The following is a 23268-nucleotide window of genomic DNA, read 5'->3' as shown; positions in this document are numbered from 1 at the left end:
GGAAAGTTTGTAAGGATATCACTGCCAGGGTAATGCACTGTGTGTGTGTGTGTGTGTGTGTGTATATATACACACTATGGGTCTCTCCACTGTAGAACACAGTGCACCAGATACAACAGACAATCCCAGATAGTGTTGCCTCACCTGGAAGGACTGTTTAGGGCCCTCAATGGACAAGTGTAGCACTTTGTCCACTTGCAGGGTTGTGCCAGGAGGGAGATTAATGGCAAAGGATGAATGAACAATGGAATCCTAGAGGGAGTGATCCCTGCAGATAGTGGGGGTGGGGAGGTAAAGATCTCTTCAGTGGTAGGATCCCTTTGTGAATGAACAATGGAATCACAGAGAGAGCGATCCCTGCAGATAGTGGGGGTTGGGGGGAGGGAGAAGATGTGTTTGGTTGTCGCATCCCTTTAGAGGTGGCAGAAGCTGGGGAGAATGATGTGGAGGCTAATGGGATGGTAAGGTAAAGACAAGAGGAGCTCTAGCTTGGGTATTAGCCTCTGTAGTATCTAAGACATCTTCAAGGAGTGGTCCCTGCAGAAGGTGGTGTCCATGATTAAGGATCCCCACCACCCAGGACGTGCCCTCTTCACACTGTTACCATCAGGAAGCAGGTACCTGAAGGCGCACACTCAGCAATTCAGGAACAGCTCCTTCCACTCCGCCATCTGATTCCTAAACGGCCATTGAATCTTTGGACTGTTGGGCACTACCTCACTACTTTTTTAGTTATTTTTGCACTGCTTGTTTAACTTAATATTTATATTTATATAAAATATAATTCGGTCATTTTTCTCTTCATTTATCATGTATTACATTGTACTACTACCATAAAGTTAACAAATTTCACGACACATGCTGGTGATATTAAATCTGATTCACTAAAGCTGTGGGAAGATGGGGTGAGTGTGGATGGCTGGGAAATGGAGGAGACTTTCTCCTCCAATATGTATTTGACTCCCTACAAAGCATTACATTTTTGATAGTATTTGAGCTTTTTAGGGGGATTTAGTAGGAATAATGCCTGTCTCTTTGCTCCATATTACAACTCGGTAGCGCACCTGTGTTAGTCTGCCAACCGGCCACTTAACTTTACAAAGTAGAAACTCTGCCTCCTTATGGTCAGGAGCCGGTGCATGAGGCGCGGGGAGTGATGGGATTCTTGGCAGAACTGTGGAGGGCCTTTGGCGGCGCGGAGAATGATGGTATTCCTGGCGGGAGTAAGGAGGACCGCGGCTGCGCCGCCATCGTTGGATCCCGGCGGCAATGGCCGAGGTTCAGGTGGCGGCGGGTCCGGCGGAGAAGGAGCGTGAGGAGGAGTCGGTGTCGTGGACTCCCGAGGTCGAGGTCTGCCTCTTTCACGCCATGCTAGGTCACAAGCCCGTAGGTGAGTCTGAGGCGATGAACGGGGGGCTTAGGCCCTTCTTCCGCTTCTGTCTCTCTGCACTAGCCGAGGCCTCTCCCCTCTCCCCTCTCCCACACCGACTGGATGTGACAGCGAGGGGTCAGACTGGGGACTGGGTTACCTAACTTGTTTATGCTATGGACCCCTGCTGTTAACCGAGGGGTCAGGTTGGGAGCCCCTGCTCGGGGGAATGTCCTCGGCCCCGCGACCCTCCCTCCGTCAGCGGATTTGAGATGTTTCACTCGGTATATTTAAAGCGGAGGTTGGTAGGTTCTTGATTAGTCAGGATGTCAGGCAGAAGACAGAATGGGATTGAGAGGAATTAAGCAGTCATGATGGAATAACGGAACAGACTCCCAAACGGCCTATTTCTACTCCTGGGTCTTGTTCCCGTGCACAACTTTCAGTCTCCAGCGCACGATGTGGACCATGGCTCCCAGCAGCCAGATCTGGTGCAAGGCACAAATATTCTCAAATATGCCTACTGTTGACACTCCCTGGTGTCATCATCGTCTCCACCGATGTCCTGGGGTGGACTAATTGACTTGCAAGTGAACAGGACCGGAGACAGAGAGAGAGAGACACTGTCTCACACAGACACACGCATTGTGGTGTGTACCGAACACAAAGTGTCCTCCTTGTACACATTTCTCCCCAGAATGCTCCAGAGCTTTACCCACCAGCAGATACGTGAGCGGTAGCTGTGAGCACCAGCACCTACAGGCTCCCCCCTCCCACCCCCACCCCCACCCGTGCACACCCTAATTTGTGGGTGTAAATCCCTCCCAGTCAACACTGGGTGGGGTGCTCACCTTCTACACAAGGACTGCAGCCCTTAGTGTGTGGATGGGCTCACTGCTTCAGTCTGGAGAGGAGTTCAAGAACCACACTAAATACCAGCCTTGTCAACTTTGCTCTTGTCCCAAAACTTCATGAGCCCATGAACTGTCATCAGACTCTTGTGCAACAAGACGGACTCTTGGCCTAAAAATTTACCTCATTATGATCTGTGCTTTATCTTTTACCTGCACTGCACTTTTTTGCTAGATTTTTACACTTTATTCCGCATTGTTATTTATTATATTGTAACCTTATTGTAGCTCAAAGTAAATTTCTCTGTATACAACCCTGAGATTCATTTTCTTGCAAGCATTCATAGTAAATACAAAAATAGACAATAGAATCAATGAAAGACTATGGGCAAACAACTGCAGTGGAAATTGTGCACATACAAAACAATAATTAAAAAGTCAAGAACTTGATTTATGAAGTTCTTGAAAGTGAGTTGTGGAATCAGTTCGCTGTTAGGATGAGTGAAGATATCCCTTTAGGTGCAAGAGCCTGATGGTTGAGGGGTAATAACTGTTCCTGAACCTGGTGGTGTGAGTCCTGAGGCTCCTGTACCTCTTTCCTGATGGCAGGGGTGAGAAGAGAGTGTGGGTGGGATGGTGGGGGTCCTTGATGGATGCTGCTTTCCTGTGACAACATTCCATGTAGACATGCTCAATAGTGGGGAGGGTTTTTACCTGTGATGGACTGGGCTGTATCCACTACTTTTTGTAGGATTTTCCATTTGGGGCATTGGTGTTTCCATACCAGGCTATGATGCACCCAATCGATACACTCTCCACTCTGCATCTATAGAAGTTTGTCAGAGTTTTAGATGACATGCCAAATCTTTGCAAACCTCGAAGAAAGTAGAGGCATTGCTGGGCTTTCTTTGTAATTGCATTGTGCGGGGCCCAGGCAGGTCCTCTGAAATGATAACACTGAGGAATTTAAAGTTGCTGACCCTCCACTGGGGACTGGCTCATGGCTGTCCAGTTTCCTCCTCCTGAAGTCTATAATCAGCTCCTCTGTCTCACTGACATTGAGTGAGAGGTTGTTGTGACACTACTCAGCCAGATTCTCAGTCTCCCTCTTGTACGTTGATTCGGCCATTGACAGTGGTGTTCTCAGCAAACTTAAATATGACACTGGAGCTGTGCTTGGCCTCACAGTCATCAGTGTGGAGCTGGGGGCTAAGCACAATGCCTTGTGGTGCTGAAGGAGATTGTGGAGAAGATGTTGTTGCCAATCTGAACTGCCTGGGTGGAATGCACTGTGTAATGGTCTGATCTGTATGAACAGTATGCACGACAAGGTTTCCACTGCATCCTGGTACGTGTGACAATAATAAACCAAATCAATAATGAACAGTCAGATCAACCGTGTTCTCATTAAATGGCAGAGCAGACTCATAGGCCAGTGACCTTACTCTCCAAATCAACATTTCCTGATGTCTCAGTCAACAATTCTGTCTCTTCCCCTGTCCCCACCACCCAGCCACCACTGGCACTCCAATGTGGAACCCTTTTTTCAGCATGGTTTACCCAGTGTTACAGAAGGAGGGACATTGCCTCCTCAGATACCACTTCAGGGAGCCGGGGGCAAAGACTCTCTGTAAAGACCAGCATGACCTTCCTGACTTGTTTCAGAATCACTGACCCACTGTTGACTGTGAAATTTCTTTTGTGGCAGTGGTAAAACAATACATAAAAATGCTGTAAGTGGAAATGAGCATGTATAAAAATAAATGGTGCGAAGTAATGAGATTGTGCCCAGGTCCGAGAGCACGCATTGACTCTGGCTTTGACTGATTTAAGTGCCACACCAAATTGAAGCAGCTGGACCCAGGTTGAAGAGCAAGGAGCAACCCAAGGATGGACGATTTAATCTGGGCCAGGTTGTAAACAATAGACAATACGTGCAGGAGTAGGCCATTCGGCCCCTCGAGCCAGCACCGCCATTCACTGTGATCATGGCTGATCATCCACAATCAGTATCCAGTTCCTGCCTTATCCCCATAACCTCTGATTCTGCTATCTTTAAGAGCTCTATCCATCTCTTTCTTGAAAACATCCAGAGACTTGGCCTCCACAGCCTTCTGGGGCAGAGCATTCTACATATCCACCACTCTCTGGGTGAAAAAGTTTTTCCTCAACTCCATTCTAAATGGCCTACCCCTTATTCTTAAACTGTGCCCTCTGGTTCTGGACTTGCCCATCCGTGGGAACATGCTTCCTGCCTCCAGCGTGTCCAATCCCTTAATAATCTTATATGTTTCAATCAGATCCCCTCTCATCCTTCTAAAGTCCAGAGTATACAAGCCCAGTCGCTCCAATCTTTCAACATATGACAGTCCCGCCATCCCAGGAATTAACCTTGTGAACCTACGCTGCACTCCCTCAATAGCAAGAATGTCCTTCCTCAAATTTGGAGACCAAAACTGCACACAATACTCCAGGTGTGGTCTCACCAGGGCCCTGTACAGCTGCAGAAGGACCTCTTTGCTCTTGTACTCAATTCCCCTTGTTATGAAGGCCAGCATGCCATTAGCTTTCTTCACTGCCTGCTGTACTTGCATGCTTGCTTTCAGTGACTGATGTACAAGAACACCTAGATCTTGTTGTGCTTCCCCTTTTCCTAACTTGACTCCATTTAGATAATAATCTGCCTTCCTGTTCTTATCACCAAAATGGATAACCTCACATTTATCCACATTAAACTGCATCTGCCCACTCACCCAGCCTGTCCAAGTTACCCTGCATTCTCATAACATCCTCCTCACATTTCACACTGCCACCCAGCTTTGTGTCATCTACAAATTTGCTAATGTTACTTTTAACCCCTTCATCTGAATCATTAATATATATCGTAAACAGCTACGGCCCCAGCACTGAACCCTGCAGTACCCCACTGCTCATTACCTGCCATTCCAAAAGGAACCTGTTAATCGCTACTCTTTGTTTCTTGTCAGCCAGCCAATTTTCAATCCATGTCAGTACTCTGCCCCCAATACCATGTGCCCTAATTTTGCCCACTAATCTCCTATGTGGGACTTTATCAAAGGCTTTCTGAAAGTCCAGGTACACTACATCCACTGGCTCTCCTTTGTCCATTTTCATAGTTACATCCTCAAAAAATTCCAGAAGATTAGTCAAGCACGCTTTCCCCTTCGTAAATCCATGCTGATTCGGACCTATCCTGTTACTGCCATCCAAATGTGTCATAATTTCATCTTTTATAATTGACTCCAGCATTTTTCCCACCGCTGACGTCAGGCTAACCGGTCTATAATTCCCTGTTTTCTCTTTTCCTCCCTTTTGAAGAGAGGGACAACATTAGCCACCCCCCAATCCACAGGAACTGATCCTGAATCTATAGAACATTGGAAAATGATTACCAATGCGTCCACGATTTCTAAAGCAACCTCCTTAAGTACCCTGGGATGCAGACCATCAGGTCCCGGGGACTTAGCAACCTTCAGACCTGACAGTCTATCCAACACTATTTCCTGCCTAATATAAATTTCCTTCAGTTCATCCATTACCCTAGGTCCTTTGACCACTGTTATATCTGGGAGATTGTTTGTGTCTTCCCTAGTGAAGACAGATCCAAAGTACCTGTTCAACTAGTCTGCCATTTCCTTAATAATAAATTCATCCTTTTCTGTCTTCAAGGGCCCAATTTTGGTCTTAACTATTTTTTTCCTTTTCACATACCTAAAGAAGCTTTTACTATCCTCCTTTATGTTCTTGGCTAGGTTACCTTCGTACCTCATTTTTTCTCCGCGTATTACCTTTTTAGTTATCTTCTGTTGCTCTTTAAAAGTTTTCCAATTCTCTGGCTTCCCCCTCATCTTTGCTATGTTATACTTCTCTTTTATCTTTATACTGTCCTTTACTTCCCTTGTCACCACGGCCTCCCCTTACTCCCCTTAGGATCTTTCTTTCTCTTTGGAATGACCTGATCCTGCACCTTCCGCATTATTCCCAGATACACTTGCCATTGCTGTTCCACTGTCATCCCTGCTAGGGTATTGTTCCATTGAACTTTGGCCAGCTCCTCCTTCATAGCACCATGGTTCCTTTTGTTCAACTGTAATACTGACACTTCCCAGTTTCCCTTCTCCCTCTCAATTTGTAGATTAAAACTTGTCATATTATGGTCACTACCTCCTAATGGCTCCTTTACCTCGAGGTCCCTGATCAAATCTGGTTTATTGCACAACACTAAATTTAGAATTGCCTTCTCTCTGGTAGGCTCCAGTACAAGCTGTTCTAAGAATCCATCTCGGAGGGACTCCGCAAACTCCCTCTCTTGGGGTCCAGTACCAACCTGATTCCTCCAGTCTACCTGTATGTTGAAATCCCCCATAACAACTGTAGCATTACCTTTGCTACATGCCAATTTTAACTCTTGCTTCAACTTACACCCTACATCCAGACTACTGTTTGGGGGCCTGTAGATAACTCTCATTAGGGTCTTTCTACCCTTAGAATTTCTCAGTTCTATCCATACTGACTCTACGTCTCCTGATTCTATGTCCCCCCTCTCAAGGGACTGAATATCATTCCTCACCAACAGAGCCACCCCACCCTCTCTGCCCATCAGTCTGTCCTTTCAATGGGACGTATACCCTTGAATATTCATTTCCCAGGCCCTGTCCACTTGAAACCATGTCTCTGTTATTCCCACAACATCATACTTACCAATTTCCAACTGTGCCTCAAACTCATCCACTTTATTTCTTATACTCCGTGCAGTCATATACAATACTGTTAATTCATTACTCCCCTCACCTCCCATATCAATTCCTATTTCACTTGGCCATACTGTACGATCCCTTCTTGAGCATTCTGCTCTGTTGATTCTGCTGTCATTCTTAACTTTTCTTATTCTCACTTTCCCTTTATCTCTATCCGTATGTTTCCAGATTGTCCCCTCCCCCGCACTACTTAGTTTAAACACACCCGTGTTGCAGAGGCAAACCTGCCTGCCAGAATGCTGGTCCCCCGCTTATTAAGGTGCAACCCCTCCCTTTTGTACAATTCATCCTTACCACAAAACATACCCCAGTGGTCCAAGAATGTAAATCCTTGCTTCCTGCACCAGTTCCTCAGCCACACATTCAGATCCATTATCTCCCTGTTCCTGCCCTCTCCAGCACGAGGAACTGGAAGCAAACCGGAGATAACCACCCTGGAAGTCCTGCTTTTCAGCCTTCTTCCGAGTTCTCTGAAGTCGCACTGTAGAATGTCTTTCCTCTTCCTCCTCACGTCATTTGTGCGGACATGCACCACCACTTCCGGATGTTCACCTTCACTCTTGAGGATTCCCTGCAATCGGTCTGTGACATCTTGGATCCCGGCACCAGGGAGGCAACACATCATCCTTAAATCTCGCCTGTTGCCACAGAAACCCCTTTCTGTACCTCTCACTTAAGGGTGTCTGGGACAAATAGGTGTTCAGCTCACTCTTCTCAAGGTTTACTCATCTCTGCGATGAATCAAGGCTGTGGCCTGTAGCTGGCTGGCTTCTCCCCTCGACCCACTCGTGAGCTTCAGTTGTTAGCCTGCTTTTGTTGTTTGGACACTTTGTTTCTCTTCTGCACATTGGCTGTTTGATAGTCTTTTTAACGGGTTCTGTTGGGCTTCTTTGTCTTGTGGTTGTTTGTGAGGAGGCGAATCTCAAAGTTGTGTGTAGGGTACATACTTTGATAATAAATGTAGTTTGAACTTCAAAGCGTTCAGAGATCTGATGGTGGAGGGAAGAAGCTGTTCCTGAAACATTGAGTGTTTTCAGGCTCCTGTACCATACTAACAAGCAGAGTAATGGTGAATAAATACCCTCTCTGTTTGTCCACAGGGGTTAACCGACACTTCCACATGATCTGTATCCGGGACAAATTCAGCCAGAATATCGGCCGCCAAATCTCCTCCAAGATAGTTTGGGAGCACCTCAACGTCATGTACGACATGCAAGCACTGGTATGTCGCTGGTCCTCAGATTTGCTCTTGGATTGGGCTCTTGCCTCGGGGAGAAGTCTGCTCCCTCACACTGATGTCACTACCTGCCTCTCCAGACCAGGAGGTTCCTTCTCAGTCGCCCACAAGGCCTCCTGGAACTTTTTGAACTTGGTGGTGAAATAAGTTAAGGGTGACACAGTAGTGTAATGGTCAGTGTGATGCATCCCAGGCTTAATTCCCTCTGCTGTCTGCAAGGGGTTTGTATATGCTCTCCGTGACCGCATTGGTTTCCTCACACTTTCCAAAGACTTGTAAGTTGGTAGGTTAATGGGCTGAGGACTTGTTACCTTGCTGTATCTCTAAATGAAATATAACCATGATCAAAGGGCCAATCACCTCCCACTTTTGCCCATGGTTGGTTGTTACCAATCTTGTCATCATCAGCTGGGCTCTACAGCCAATCAGAATTCTCACAACTAATAAACTAGGAAGCTTATTCTAACTCACATGTCACCCCCCCCCCCCACCACCAGGCTCGTATGCAATCTTGTCATCATCAGCTGGGCTCTACAGCCAATCAGAATTCTCACAACTAATAAACTAGGAAGCTTATTCTAACTCACATGTCACCCCCCCCCCCACCACCAGGCTCTGCTCATGGCCGCGGGTCCTGGTGGTGAGAGGCCACCGTTTGTAAACAATGTATGTCTAGGGTCGGTATGAATTGGGGTTCAACCAAACAGGAACATTGTGATGTTCTGATTATAGAAACCTTGATTTGAGCGAATGCTGCAAAAATACTGCCTATACACAATTGTTGGTCAGCAAGAAATAACAGATCGTACACCGTATTAAATTATAAAGAAAGTATATTTACCAATTCCAGCTTTATCAAACAGTTAGCGGTGAAGAGAAAAAAAAGGGCCCATTACAGTTAAATGTGCACAGAAGGTTGGAGATCATCCTGGAGTTGTTTTGTTATTCCTGTGCTGGACCCATAGTCTGCGTGGAAGCACACCACATTCCAAACTTTGCTCAAAATCAATCTCAAACGGGCTCTCTGGGGAGTAACACACACAAAAAATGCTGCATTCCACCAGCAATTTTTGTGTGTGTTGCTTGAATTTCCAGCATCTGCAGATTTCCTCGTGTTTGCATCTGTCGGGAGTATTGGCCCTTCCTCGTATGTAGAGCCACATATAGCACCGTGCCACAGCCATCTTCCCTCCTGTCTTCTCAGCAGCTCCCGCCAAAAAACACGAAACACACTGTCCGTTGCCAAAAACTTCCTCTGCCCCACTCTCGCTACATCTTTCGCCCGATTCACCATCCTCATTGGCTGACATAACATTACTAAGTGGAACAGCAGGGCTCTTATCTTAGCCGAAACCAAAACATTGTAGCAGCAGGACACACTGCTTTTACAGAAAACTGCTGAAATGAAATACCTACAACATAGCAGTATAAATCTTAACCAGGGCATTCTGCTCTCCCACCCACCAAAAATAGTCATGTCCTTGTGACTTTGTAATTTATTAAACCATTATTAATAACACAGTATTCAAATGAATTTCGTGACTTCAGGACCCCAATCCATTTGTAAATGGAAGTAGCACATCTCACCATGGGAATGGACATAACTGTTTCCCAGGTGCATCCTCTGCCAGCTGAGCTAAGGGTTTCCTGACTGTCTCAGATGTCCTTATCTCATCTTCAGCCACTCCTTGTGACCTTTCCTGTCCACGGGAGGATGCCTCCCCCTGTCTACCACTTGTACCTTCCGGTGGCTCAGGTTCCCCTGCCCATTACTGAACTTGGCTTCCTTCAGTTTAAGCAGATGCTGCTGAACGTCTTCAACCTCCATGGGTGCGAACTGGTGAGACCTCTCTCAGGGGTGTCCTCATTTACTCGAATAATGTGGCAAGTCCTCTTGGAGCAACCAGCATCAGACTCATCAGTAGAAAAAACGTCTTCCCGTTCCAACAACTTCTCAGTTCCATTTCTCGGGTATCAGTGAGTCACCAGAATTACTTTGATGTCAACATCTTCAACCCGGGAGACTGTTTCCCTGAAAACCGGACACTAATCCCGCAGGAAAAATGGGGGCAATTGGGTTTTCTGCCTTTAGGAGCCTCACCCTATCAGCTGCTGGACCCTTTAATTTCCCTACCAGGCTCTGTTTTCTCATATTATCTGAGCACTGCCATTCATCCGTAACTGAGACGTCTGCTCAGCCCAAACCTCATGGTCTTCTTTCTCATCGGGTGGGGGCTTGACTCCAGAGAACACCCCCAGCCCACAGTAACTTTGGCTGCTTAATTTATCAACCAGTGATGTAATTGCTGAAACTAGCTCAGAATTTAAATCAACTGCTGAAGGACCCGTTAGACCTTTCACATCAGACAACTCTTTTCCCTCACTTCACAGGAACAACAACTTGTCGTTAAAGTCTTCACACTCAGCTACATTCCCTCCTTCTCTTTTTAAAAAAAAAGGGACTGCCCATGTCCTCGCCTCTCCAGGATCTCCCAGCCTATCAGGTAGTGTGAAATAATTCACATCACTGCTAGCTTGGACTAACATGACATCCTTACCAACCGATTGGTCAAAATGCTGCTTAATCAGTGTAACTTTCCCCAAAACTTTTACAGAACTCAGTATTCTGAGTAACTCTTCATCAGGAATTCAGACATCTAGCCTGCTCAAAACCTGAGCGTTATTTGTGGATATTCTCTTTGACTCGCACCAAACCTTGTGTCCATCATAAAGTATCTTTATCACTTTCCCTGACACTAGTTTAAAACACAGGCTTAAATACACAGACCGCTTAATCAGCTCTAAAACAGCAGGTACACAGCATCCGAAATCCCGGACCGTGGTCCCCACAAAATCTCAGGATCAAGAGTTTGGATGAAATTGAGGTGGCGTTTGACGATAACAATTCCAAGGCAGTGAGAGTATGTAAAGTTCTCTCTGAAACTCTCAGCAGCTGAAGAAACCAGGCACACATCCATTGATGGTGAATCTGCGGAATTCATTGCCACAAGTGGCTGTATCATTGGGTGTATTTAAAGAGGTTCTTGATCATTTGGAGTCAAAGGTTACAAGGAGAAGGCAAGAGTATGGGGTTGAGGGATAATAAAGCAGCCATGATGGAATGGCAGAGTAGACTCGATGGGCTGAATGGCCAGTTTCTGCTCTTGAGTCTTACGGTGGAGAATCTGATGACCCACAGTACCTCTAGACAACCACACATAACTGTAGCTTCCTGTTTGTAACACGAAAGGAGGTGCTCTGTAAATGACGAGAAAATCTGCAGATGCTGGAATTTCAAGCAATGCAAATAAGATAAACGGTCTTCCCAATTTCTCTAGATACTGTTTGCTTTTCTCAGGCCAGGCAAAGTCCTGGTAATCTCAGCCCACTGCACCACGTCAACCTGGTGTAATAACGGACATAGTCACAATCTCAGATCTATTCACTACCGCAGCCTACACACAACCATCACTGATCTCCAGGTGAACGGGTGCTATTGTGGCAAAGTCCATTGTCCACTGGTTCCCATTTAACAGTGTAAGTTTGGTGTGTACTCCTTCAAGCTGATCATATCCACTGTGCAGGTCAGGCCGCATCTCGGAGAGCAAATAAACGGTCGATGTTTCAGGCGGAGACCCTTAATCAGGACTAGAAAGGGCCTTGCTCAACCGTCTACCTTCCCCTCACCTGGTTTCACCTTCATCTTCAAGCTTCCCCTTCTCCCACCACCTTATTCTGGCTTCTGCCCCCTTTCCAGTTCCTCCACCATTTTGTGTGTTGCTTTGGATTTCCAGCGTATACGGATTTTTTTGTTTATTTAAACCTGGCATCTTACTTTATTTAGAGCCCTTTTGTCCCAACGTTACACTGTGACCAATTAACCTTCTAACCCATACGTCTTTGGAATGTGGAAGAAAACCGGAGCACCCAGAGGAAACCCATGCGGTTATGGGGAGAACGTACAACTCCTCACAGGCAGAGGCGGAATTGAACCAGAGTTGTTGGCTCTGTAAAGTGTTACTCTAACCACCTCGTTACGGAGCTGCCTGGCCATATTGTATCTCAGTAGGAGCACTTACTAGAACATGAACTTTGAATTTCAATTCAATTCAGGTTGGAGAGGTTTTTTGTTTTATGTAATTTGGAAAATTCAGGTATTTCAAATATTTAGACACACTGTCACTCGAATAAATTGGAAGGGGTTTGGCCCAAAACATTGTCTGTACATTTTTCCATAGACGCTGCCTGCCCTGCTGAGTTCCTGTGGTATTTTGTGTGTGTTGCTCTGATTTCCAGCACCTGCAGATTTTCTCTTGTTTGTGAAACAAAACGCTGCTGGACAATAAACTCCACCTACACATTGCTGACACTTCGTTGTTGTCCTGGATTGTCCATTGTTTTTCTAGTCACATCCTCCAATGTACATCAATAAATATGTATTGGAGGCCCTTCAATTATATACACCTCATTTTGGTTTTCTCTCACCCTCGGACCCCACCTCCTCCACAGTCCCACAGTCTGCCACTCACATCCTACATTCCCTGTGCATCTCTGAGGCTGGCTGCTTAAACCCACTGCTTTCCACTTTATTCCCCCCTGCCCCGCCATCGCAAATCAAACTCTGTGCACCATTCTTTCAGCGTTCTAAGACCGGGGAATTGTTAATGTGTCCAGAGTCCCCTAACTCTTCCTTGTTTTCCAGCACGAGTCAGAAATCCTGCCTTTTCCAAACGGTGAGCGGAATTTTGTTCTACCTGAAGACATCATCCACGAGGTGAAGGAAGGTGTGGAGCTGTGATTGCGCAGGCGCCGGAGGGGGAGGTTGTGCCCGCTGTCTTATCCAATCCCTTATTGTAACCGCATCTACACATTTTCACCTGTAACCTTCCTCAGTGAGAATCTGTACTCTGCCTCCCTCTGCCTTGCAGACATCTAAGGTTGTTCAAGTCCTGGCAGTACTCTCTGCCCTTAATAATGCCTTTCCTATAACAGGGTGATCAGAACTGTATGCAATCTAAATGGCTCAGCGTAACAGTTTACAGTGCCAGCAACTCTGCGTCAATTCCCATCACTGTCTGTAAAGAGTTTGTACGCTCTCCCCGCGACCGCGCGGGTTTGTACGCTCTCCCCGCGACCGCACGGGTTTGTACGCTCTCCCCGCGACCGCACGGATTTGTACGCTCTCCCCGCGACCGCGCGAGTTTATAGGCTCTCCCCGCAACCACGCGGGTTTCCTCCCACCTTCCAAAGATGTACAGGTTGGCAGGGTAATTGGTCACATGGGGGGTAATTGGGCAGAGTGAGTTCATTGGGGGCAGAGAAGCCTGTTCCCGTGCAGTATCTCCAGATAAACTAAAGTCCTCCAGCCTTGGCTTCACCCGCAGTGCAGTGTAATATCCCACCTGCACTCAATTCCCTGACCGAGGACCACATTCACCACCCTGTCTGCCTGTGACCCAGCTTGTCCCAGTAAGGCAATAAAGTGTCTCTGGACCCGGTTGTGGCCTGTTCCCCAGGGGTCCAGTCACTCACTGGCCTTGCAGTCTCTCTGACCGGTGGGCTTGGAGTCGGGTGAGTCCCCCGTGTAACCTTTGATACTCTTCCACCACAGGCAAGGCTGGGGCAGAGGAGGAGCTGAAGGCCGAGCTGAAGGAGGAGTTGCCGGAGCTGGCAGTGACTGAGGAAGGTGTGTGCATGGAATCCCCCACTACAGTACAGCACACAGCAGGCTCTTCGGTCCACAACGTTGTGCCGAACCAATTAAATTAGTAATCAAATAGCTAACTAATCTTCTCTCTTCTGACTACACAATGTCCATATCTTTCCATTTCCCTCACATCCATGTGCCTACCTAAGTGACTCTTCAAAGTCTCTAATGTTTCTGCCTTGACCACCACCCTAGTCAGCACATTCCAGGCACCCACCAATCTGCGTGGTAAAAAAACGTGCCCCTCACCTCTCCTATGAAATTACCCCCTCTCACCTTAAATGCATGCCCTCTGGTATTAGACATTTCAACCCTGGGAAAAAGATGCTCTCTAATCCAGGCAGCATCCCTCTTCTGCACCCTCTCTGGAGCCTCGACATCCTTCCTACAATGGGGCAATCAGAACTGTATGCAGTACTCCAGATGTGGCCTAACTAGAGCTTTATAAAGCTGCAACATAACTTTGAACTCATTGCTTCAACTAATAAAAACAAGCATGGCATAAGCCATCTTCAGCACCCTATCAACCTGTGTAGTCACTCTCAGGGAGCTGTGAACTTGGATTCCAATGTCCCTCTGCTCAGCAACGCTGTTAAGGATCTTGCCCATGACAGTGTACTGTCTCCTTGCATTTGGCCAGGTCCCTCTGCCATTTCTCCACCAGTATCTGCAACTGTACTGTTTGTCAGTCTTCTACACTATCCACAACACCGCCAACCTTTGTATCATCTGCAAACCTATTAACCCACACATCCAGGTCTTTTATATACGTCACAAACAGCAGAGGTCCCAGTGCAGGTTCCTACGGAACATCACTAGTTACAGTGTCTCTTCGATCACTACCCTTTGACTTCGATGGACAAACCTTGTCACCTCACCAAAAAAATTAAATTAGTAAAACTCAGCTTGTCCCACACAAATCCATGCTTGCTCTCCCTAATTAGGCCATGGTTTCCAAATGCTCAAAAATCCTAACCCTAAGAATTCTGTCCAATAACTTCCTTACCACTGACATGATACTCACCTGGATTAGTTTCCAGGATTATCCCTAGTTCCCTTCTTGAATAATGGAACAGCATTAGCTATTTGCCAGTCCTTGGGGATCTATCCTGGGGCTAGGGAGGACACAAAGATATTGGCACAGACCCCAAAGATCTTTTCTCTTGCCTATCAATAACCTGGGGTATATCCTATCAGGACTTGGGGACTTTGCACCTCAGTGCTCTTTAAGAGACCCAACACTACCTCGAACTGCCCTTGCATATCCCTATTCTCCACATCCTTCTCCTTGATAAAGACTGATGTTGTCGTTGTCATCATCATTGTGTGCCATGGTTGAACATGGTCTATGACTATGATTGTTCCTGACAAATTCTACAGAAGTGGTTTGCCATTATCAATACCCTTCAGAGACTGTCTGCCTGGTGTCAGTGGTCACATAACCAGGACTTGTGATCTGCACCAGCTGCTCCCATGGCTACACGTGACCCTGATCGGGGAGCTAAGCAGGTGCTTCACCTTGCCCAGGGTGACCTGAAGGCTAGCAGGGGGAAGGAGTGCCTTACACCTCCTTTGGTAGAGACCGCACCACACAAAATCCTGACATAAAGTACTCATTAAGGACCTTGCTCACATTCTCTGCATCCAAGTAAATGGTCCCCCCTTTATCCTTGAGTGTTCCTGCCTTCTCCCCAGTTACCCATTTGCTCTTGATGTATGTATAAAATGCTTTGGGATTCACCTTAATCCTACTTGCCAAGGACTTTTCATGGCTCCTCTTGATTTCCTAATTCTCTCTTTGGGTTCTTTTTCTGGCTTCTTTATAATCCTCAAAGGCTGTCATTGATTCTAGCTTCCTAAGTTTTACATACTTTCCCTTTTTCTTCTTGACTGTAGAATTTTCTCTATTTCTGCATAAATGTGATTTAAAATGTGATCAGATCTTCACATTGACCTAAAACTAGATAAAGAGAACCCAATTAAATAAATAACAAACATTATACTTGTTCATTTATTTATTGACGAAAAACTATCCAATATTACATGTATTTGTTGGAAAAAGTATGTGAACCTTCTACAAAAGCTATTTGGAGTCAAGTGTTCCAATCAATGAGATGATGAGATTGGAGGTGTGGGTTGTAGAGGTGCCCTGCCTATTAAAAAAGACACACAAAGTCAGGTTACTCACAGAGCCTGCTCTTCTCAAGAAAGATCTGTTTATGTGCACCATGCTTCAATCAAAACAACTTTCAGAGGGCCTTAGAGGAAGAATTGTAGAGATGCATGAAGATGGAAAAGGCTACAAAAGCATTTCTAAAAACCTGTGTGTTCATCACTCCACAGTAAGAGAAATTGTCTACAAACAGAGGAAATTGTTGCAACTCTGCCTAGGAGTGGGCATCCTGCAAAGATCAGACCAAGAGCCCAATGTGCAATGCTGAAAGAGGTGATAAAGAACCTGAGGGTAACAGCAAAAGACATGCAGAAATCTCTAGATATTGCTAAAGTCTCTGTTCATGTGTCTGCTACAAGAAAAACACTGAACAAGAATGGTGTTCATGGAAGGACACCACGGAGAAACCACTGCTATCCAAAAAAAACAACATTGCTGTGCATCTCAAGTTTGCAAAAGACCACACGCATGTTCCACAATACTTCTGGGACAAAGTTCTGTGGACAGATGAGACAAGAGTTGAACTTTTTGGAGGAAAAAGGACACTGCACACCAACACCAAAACCTCATCCCAGCTGCGAAGCATGGTGGAAGAAGCATCATGGTTTGGGGCTGCTCTGCTGCCTCAGGGCCTGGACAACTTGCAATTGTTGAGAGAACAATTAATTCGAACTTGTATTAAGACAGGAGAATGTTAGGGTAGCTGTCCATAACCTGAAGCTTAATAGAAGTTGGATAATGCAACAAGACGATCTGAAAGACAAGAGTAAATCGACAACAGAATGGTTTAAAAAGAAGAAAATTCATGTTTTGGAATGGCCGAGTCAAAGTCCTGACCTTAATCCTATAGCAATGTTGTGGAAGCAGTTCGGGCAAGGAAGCCTGCCAGCATCCCAGAGTTGAAGCAGTTTTGTAAGGACGAATGGCCTAAAGTTCCTCCAAGCCGATGTGCAGGACTGATCAACAGTTACTGGAAACGTTTGGCTGAAGTTATCGCTGTACCTGTTACTGAAAGCAAAGGTTAACATACTTTTTCCAACAAATACACATAATATTGGATCATTTTTCCGAATAAATAAATGAGCAGATATGATGTTTTTTATTTAATTGGGTTCTCTTTATCAAGTTTTAAGACTTGCATGAAGATCCAATCATATTTTAGGTCAAATTTATGCAGAAATAGAGAAAATTCTACAGGGTTCACAAACTTTCTAGCACCAATGTATTATGATGCAGGCTCAAAGTGCTATACATAGATTGTAAAGGTAAATCAATATAGTCATAAAAAGACAATTAAAAATCATAAGTAAAGACAAATGTTATATAAAATAAAATGTAATTAATTTAATGTAATACAGATTAATAAAATGTAATGATTTAATAAACCCTCCCAGATGCACCTATGCACGTAACAAACTGCCCTATCTAAATCTCTTGTATTCACAAGGTCCCAGTTTATATTAGGTAACTTGAAGTCCCCCATAACAACAGTCCTATTATTTTTATATCTTTTCTTAATCATGTATCTTTTCCTCAATGTCCCAGTGGCCATTTGGGAGGATCTGTAGTACAATCCCATCAGAGTGATTCCACCCTTCCTGTTTTTCCGTTCTACCCATATAGACTCCGTGGATAAGCCCTGCTTTATTTCCCCTCTGAGTGCAGTTGTGATAAGGTTCCTGATTAGTAACGCAACTCCCCCCCCCCCCACCTCACTCTCTATCCTTTCTAAAACATCAAAACCTTGGGACATTAAGCACTCATTCCTGTCTCTCTCACAATCAGGTCTCTGTAATGGTCACAACATCATAGTTCCACGTTTGTCTAGCATTTTTTTTGTGTGTTGCTCTGGATTTCCGGCATCTAGAGAATGTGTTGTGTTCTGGATCGGGTGAAGTTGGTTAGGGAATACATGTCATCTTGGACACTGAGTGAAACACGGGTGAGCTTGTAACTGCACCTGAGCTGGTAGATGGTTCTTTGCTTGAACACCTCACTCCTGACTCTGCGGCACTCCTTGCTACAGCTGTTCTCATTGATTTTGCCTTCAAGACCCCAGGAGATCTTAAGACATAGGAGCAGAATTAGGCCATTCTGCCCATCAAATCTGCTTCGTCATTCCATCATGGCTGATAGATTATCCCTCTCAACCCCCACTCTTCTGCCTTCTCCTGTAGCCTTTGATGGCCTGGCTAACCAAGAACCTGTCAACCTCTGCTTTAAATATACCCAGTGACTTGGCCTTCACAACCATCCGTGACAATGAATTCCACAGATTCATCACCCTCTAGCTAAAGAAGTTCCTCCCAATCTCTGCTCTAAATGGACATCCCCCTATTCCGAGACTGTGCCCTCTGGTCCTACACTCTCCACATCCACTCTATCTTGGCCTTTCAATATTTGGTAAGATTCAGTGAGATTCCCCCTCATTCTTCTAAACTCCGGTGAGTACTGGCCCAGAGCCATCAAACACTCGTAATACATTAACCTTTTCTTTCTGAGATGATTCTCATGAACCACTAGACCTTCAATGCAAGCACATTCTTTTTTGGATAAGGGGCAGAAAACTGCTCTCAGTACTCCAAGTGTGATCTGACCAATGCCTTATAAAGCCTCAGCATCACATCCTTGCTCTTATATTCTAGTCCTCTGGAAATGAATGCTAACATTGCACACTTGGGAAATCCTGCACAAGGATTCCAAAGTCCCTTTGTACCTCTGGTTTTTTAATTTTCTCCATGTTTATATAAAAAAAAGTATACACCTTTATTCTTTATACCAAAACTGCATGGCCATACACTTCCCTACACTATATGCCATCTGTCACTTTATCCATTTTCCCAATCTGTCTCAGTCCTGCTTCCTTAACACTACCTGCTCCTCCTCCCGTCTTCGTATTGTCTGCAAAAAATAGTTAAGACCAAAATTGGGCCCTTGAAGACAGGATCGGGTGAATTTATTATGGGTAACAAGGAAATGGCAGACGAGTTGAACAGGTGCTTTGGATCTGTCTTCACGAGGGAAGACACAAACAATCTCCCAGATATAATAGTGGCCAAAGGACCTAGGGTAATGGATGAACTGAAGGAAATTTATATTAGGCAGGAAATGGTGTTGGATAGGCTGTTGGGTCTGAAGGCTGGTAAGTCCCCGGGACCTGATGGTCTGCATTCCAGGGTACTTAAGGAGGTGGCTTTAGAAATTGTGGACGCATTGGTAATCATTTTCCAATGTTCTATAGATTCAGGATCAGTTCCTGTGGATTGGAGGGTGGCTAATGTTGTCCCTCTCTTCAAGAAGGGAGGAAGAGAGAAAACAGGAAATTATAGACTGGTTAGCCTGATGTCGGTGGTGGGAAAGATGCTGGAGTCAATTATAAAAGGTGAAATTACGACACACCTGGATAGCAGTAACAGGATCGGTCCGAGTCAGCATGGATTTATGAAGGGGAAAGCGTGCTTGACTAATCTTCTGGAATTTTTTGAGGATGTAACTATGAAAATGGACAAGGGAGAGCCAGTGGATGTAGTGTACCTGGACTTTCAGAAAGCCTTTGATAAAGTCCCACATAGGAGATTAGTGGGCAAAATTAGGGCACATGGTATTGGGGGCAGAGTACTGACATGGATTGAAAATTGGCTGGCTGACAGAAAACAAAGAGTAGTGATTAACGGGTCCCTTTCGGAATGGCAGGTGGTGACCAGTGGGGTACCACAGGGTTCAGTGCTGGGACCGCAGCTGTTTACAGTATATATTAATGATTTAGATGAGGGAATTAAAAATAACGTTAGCAAATTTGCCGATGACACAAAACTGGGTGGCAGTGTGAAATGTGAGGAGGATGTTATGAGAATGCAGGGTGACTTGGACAGGCTGGGTGAGTGGGCAGATGCAGTTTAATGCGGATAAATGTGAGGTTATCCACTTTCGTGGTAAGAACAGGAAGGCAGATTATTATCTAAATGGAGTCAAGTTAGGGAAAGGGGAAGTACAACAAGATCTAAGTGTTCTTGTACATCAGTCACTGAAAATAAGCATGCAAGTACAGCAGGCAGTGAAGAAAGCTAATGGCATGCTGGCCTTCATAATAAGGGGAATTGAGTATAAGAGCAAAGAGGTCCTTCTGCAGCTGTACAGGGCCCTGGTGAGACCACACTTGGAGTACTGTGTGCAGTTTTGGTCTCCGAATTTGAGGAAGGACATTCTTGCTGTTGAGGGAGTGCAGCGTAAGTTCACAAAGTTAATTCCTGGGATGGCGGGACTGTCATATGTTGAAAGATTGGAGCGAATGGGCTTGTATACTCTGGACTTTAGAAGGTGGAGAGGGGATCTGATTGAAACATATAAGATTATTAAGGGATTGGAGCAGGAAGCATGTTCCCGCTGATGGGCGAGTTCAGAGCCAGAGGCCACAGTTTAAGAATAAGGGGTAGGCCATTTAGAACGGAGTTGAGGAAAAACTTTTTCACCCAGAGAGTGGTGGAATGCTCTGCCCCAGAAGGCTATGGAGGCCAACTCTCTGGATGCTTTCAAGAAAGAGATGGATAGAGCTCTTAAAGATAGCGGAATCAAAGGTTATGGGGATAAGGCAGGAACTGGATACTGATAGTGGATGATCAGCCATGATCACAGTGAATGGCGGTGCTGGCTCGAGAGGCCAAATAGCCTTCTGCACCTATTGTCTATTGCAAATTTGGCCACAACACCATCAATTCCTCATCCAAATCGTTGCTGTGTAACATGAAAAGAAGCGGCCCCAACACCGACCCTGGCAGGAAACTTCTTTGTCTCCTGCCTGTGAATCTTCCATCCCTGCGGGTACCTTTCCTGTGATACCATGAGCTCGTAGCTTGTTAAGCAGCTTCATGTGCAGCACCTTCTGAAAATCAAGTGAACAACATCCACTGACTCTCCTTTGTCCGACTTGCCTGTTATTTCTTTGGCTTATGCTGACTTTGACCTGTTTTATCATGTGTCTCCAAGTACCCTGAAACAGCATCTTTAACAATGGAGTCTTCCGTCGAACCATGAGTGCCTATAGTGCAGAGCTCAGGGTGGGAGTGTGTAAAGTGGGGAGGTGGGGAAGTCCAGTTGGAGACTGGAGTCAAACCAATGTGTGGCTGGATTCAGCGTCTGGTTCAGTGCTGTGATGCCTGAACCCAAGGTTAGCTCTGAGAATTCCTTCCCACTTTACTAGTGATCTGTTGAGACTCTTTCTCCCCCACACAGGTAACGCCAAGGTGGCAGAGAAGCTGATGGTGAAAGAGAAGATGTCCGTGGCAGGCGAGGCAGGCACCAAGGAAGTGATCGACAAGCGGAAGAGAAACCGATCCACAGCCAGCCTCCTGAGTGTGAACAGTAATCCAGCGAGCCCCAGCGGTGCCAAGCGCAGGCGGGTGTAAGATCCGCAGGATTGGAATCTCCAGCTGTCCAGCAGCAAGACTGAGGAAAGGAGGGACAGTGACCACGAGGTCTGTAACCCCAGCAGGCCAGCCACGGGGCAGATGCCCCATTGTCCCTCAAAGGTGGCTTTGTTAATCTGTCAGATCTTTGTTCAATTCTTCAGCCCCCATTCTGTTGCACTCCACCCTGTCCAGGCCATCAGATGTGATGTTCAATGCCTTCTGGCAGACATTCCCAAATTTCTGGAACTGTGCTGGACCCATGGGGGTGGGGGGAGATTGAGGGAAGGTGTTTCCATTTTGGCCTATTGTAATTGTTCAATTGTCTCTTCACTTCTAGTTGTGAATGTATTTGTGTGTGGTTTTTTAAAAATAATTTCTAATTAAAACCAGCTTGGTGATATCTGGCTGGGAATGTCCATGTGAAATTCACTTAGAATTATAGATCATAAGGTACAGGAGCAGAATTAGGCCATTCAGCCTGTCAAAAGTCTGCTCTACCGTTTAGTCATGTCTGACTTTTCTCAACCCCATTCTCCCGCCTTCTCCCTGTAACCTTTGACGCCCTTGCTAATCAAGAACCCACGAACCTCAGCTTTAAATATACCCAATGACTTGGCCTCTCCGCTGCGCATGGTAATGAATTCTACAGATTCAACACCCTCTGGCTAAAGAAATTCCTCCCCATCTCCATTCCCAATGGATGTCCTGCTCTTCTGAGACCATGCCCTTTGGCACATGACTCTCCCGCTAATGAAAACATCCTCTCCGCACCCACTCTATCCTTTCAGTGTTGCATAGGTTTCGATGAGATCTTCCCTCCCCCGAACTCCATCACATACAGGCCCAATACAGAAACAGGCTGTTTGGCCCATCGTCCCGATGTTAATCTTGTGTCCCATCTCTGCTAATCCCATTTCAGAATCAGAATCCTTTATTATCCCCAGGTATGTGGACGCATACAGGGAATTTGATGCCCGTTTCCCTGAGCTCTCGCTGTACAGAATAAAAAAGCAAACAAAACAATAGTGCAAATAACCATGAACTATATACAATGAGGTATACCTGTGTATGTACAGGTGGACTTGGTTTATAATAGACTAAAATTCAAGTGTTCATAAAGACTGATGGATACAGAAAGAAACTGTTCTTGTACCTATTTGTCCTGGCTCCATCCAGGCTCAGCCTCTGTCTAAATACCTCATAAACATAGTCATTGTATCTGGAAACAATACCATTTTCTCTTCATAACCCATATGCACTGGTGCTGTTAACATTTCACCTCCTGGAATACAACTCAAGGCAGTTCAAGTCCTGGTGTTTCACCGTAGAACCAGAGTTAACGTGTAGAGTCTACATCCTGCACTGATGCAGATTTCATCGATGGTTAGTGATTTTAAAGATTAGAAAGTTATTTGTCATGTACATCTGAACATACAGTGGAATGCATTGTTTGCATCATATCAAACTACCAAGGATGAGCTGGGGGCAGCTCACAAGTGCCAACATAGCATGCCCACAACTCACTGACCCTAACCCGTACGACTTTGGACTACAGGAGGAAACCCGCGCAGCCACGGTGAGAACATTCAGACTCCTTACAGAACTACTTTGGGAATTGAACCCTGGTTGATGATTGTTGGTGCTGTAAAGCAATTGTGCTAACCGCTACACTACCGCATCGTCCACACAAGGTATTTATTTTACCATACCTATTGGTGGAGCGCACTCAAACAATGGTCTTACGTACA

The 23268-nt window shown here is 45.6% G+C and overlaps 1 protein-coding gene across 1 annotated transcript; it reads left to right on the top strand.

Annotated features, from left to right (window-relative positions):
* Positions 1-1220: 1220 nt before the first annotated feature.
* On the top strand, positions 1221-22682 carry mrgbp (MRG/MORF4L binding protein). The gene is made up of 5 exons (XM_063040993.1): positions 1221-1390; positions 8099-8220; positions 12938-13019; positions 13847-13921; positions 21345-22682. The coding sequence occupies exons 1-5, from the start codon at positions 1270-1272 to the stop codon at positions 21515-21517; spliced, it is 573 nt and encodes a 190-aa protein (XP_062897063.1). The 5' UTR covers positions 1221-1269; the 3' UTR covers positions 21518-22682.
* Positions 22683-23268: the final 586 nt, after the last annotated feature.

Source organism: Mobula hypostoma, chromosome 2 (genome assembly GCF_963921235.1).
Source record: "Mobula hypostoma chromosome 2, sMobHyp1.1, whole genome shotgun sequence".
NCBI lineage: Eukaryota > Metazoa > Chordata > Chondrichthyes > Myliobatiformes > Myliobatidae > Mobula > Mobula hypostoma.
Note: the sequence above shows the minus strand (reverse complement) of the source record. Positions and strands in the feature narration are given on the sequence as shown.

What these genes read in the sequence shown, in the direction of transcription:
- mrgbp (XM_063040993.1), top strand. Translation starts at nt 1,270, where the DNA reads ATGGCCGAGGTTCAGGTGGCGGCGGGTCCGGCGGAGAAGGAGCGTGAG. An exon ending in GCTAGGTCACAAGCCCGTAG is followed by an intron (nt 1,391 to 8,098) that starts GTGAGTCTGAGG and finishes GTTTGTCCACAG; the next exon opens with GGGTTAACCGACACTTCCAC. An exon ending in TGTACGACATGCAAGCACTG is followed by an intron (nt 8,221 to 12,937) that starts GTATGTCGCTGG and finishes CTTGTTTTCCAG; the next exon opens with CACGAGTCAGAAATCCTGCC.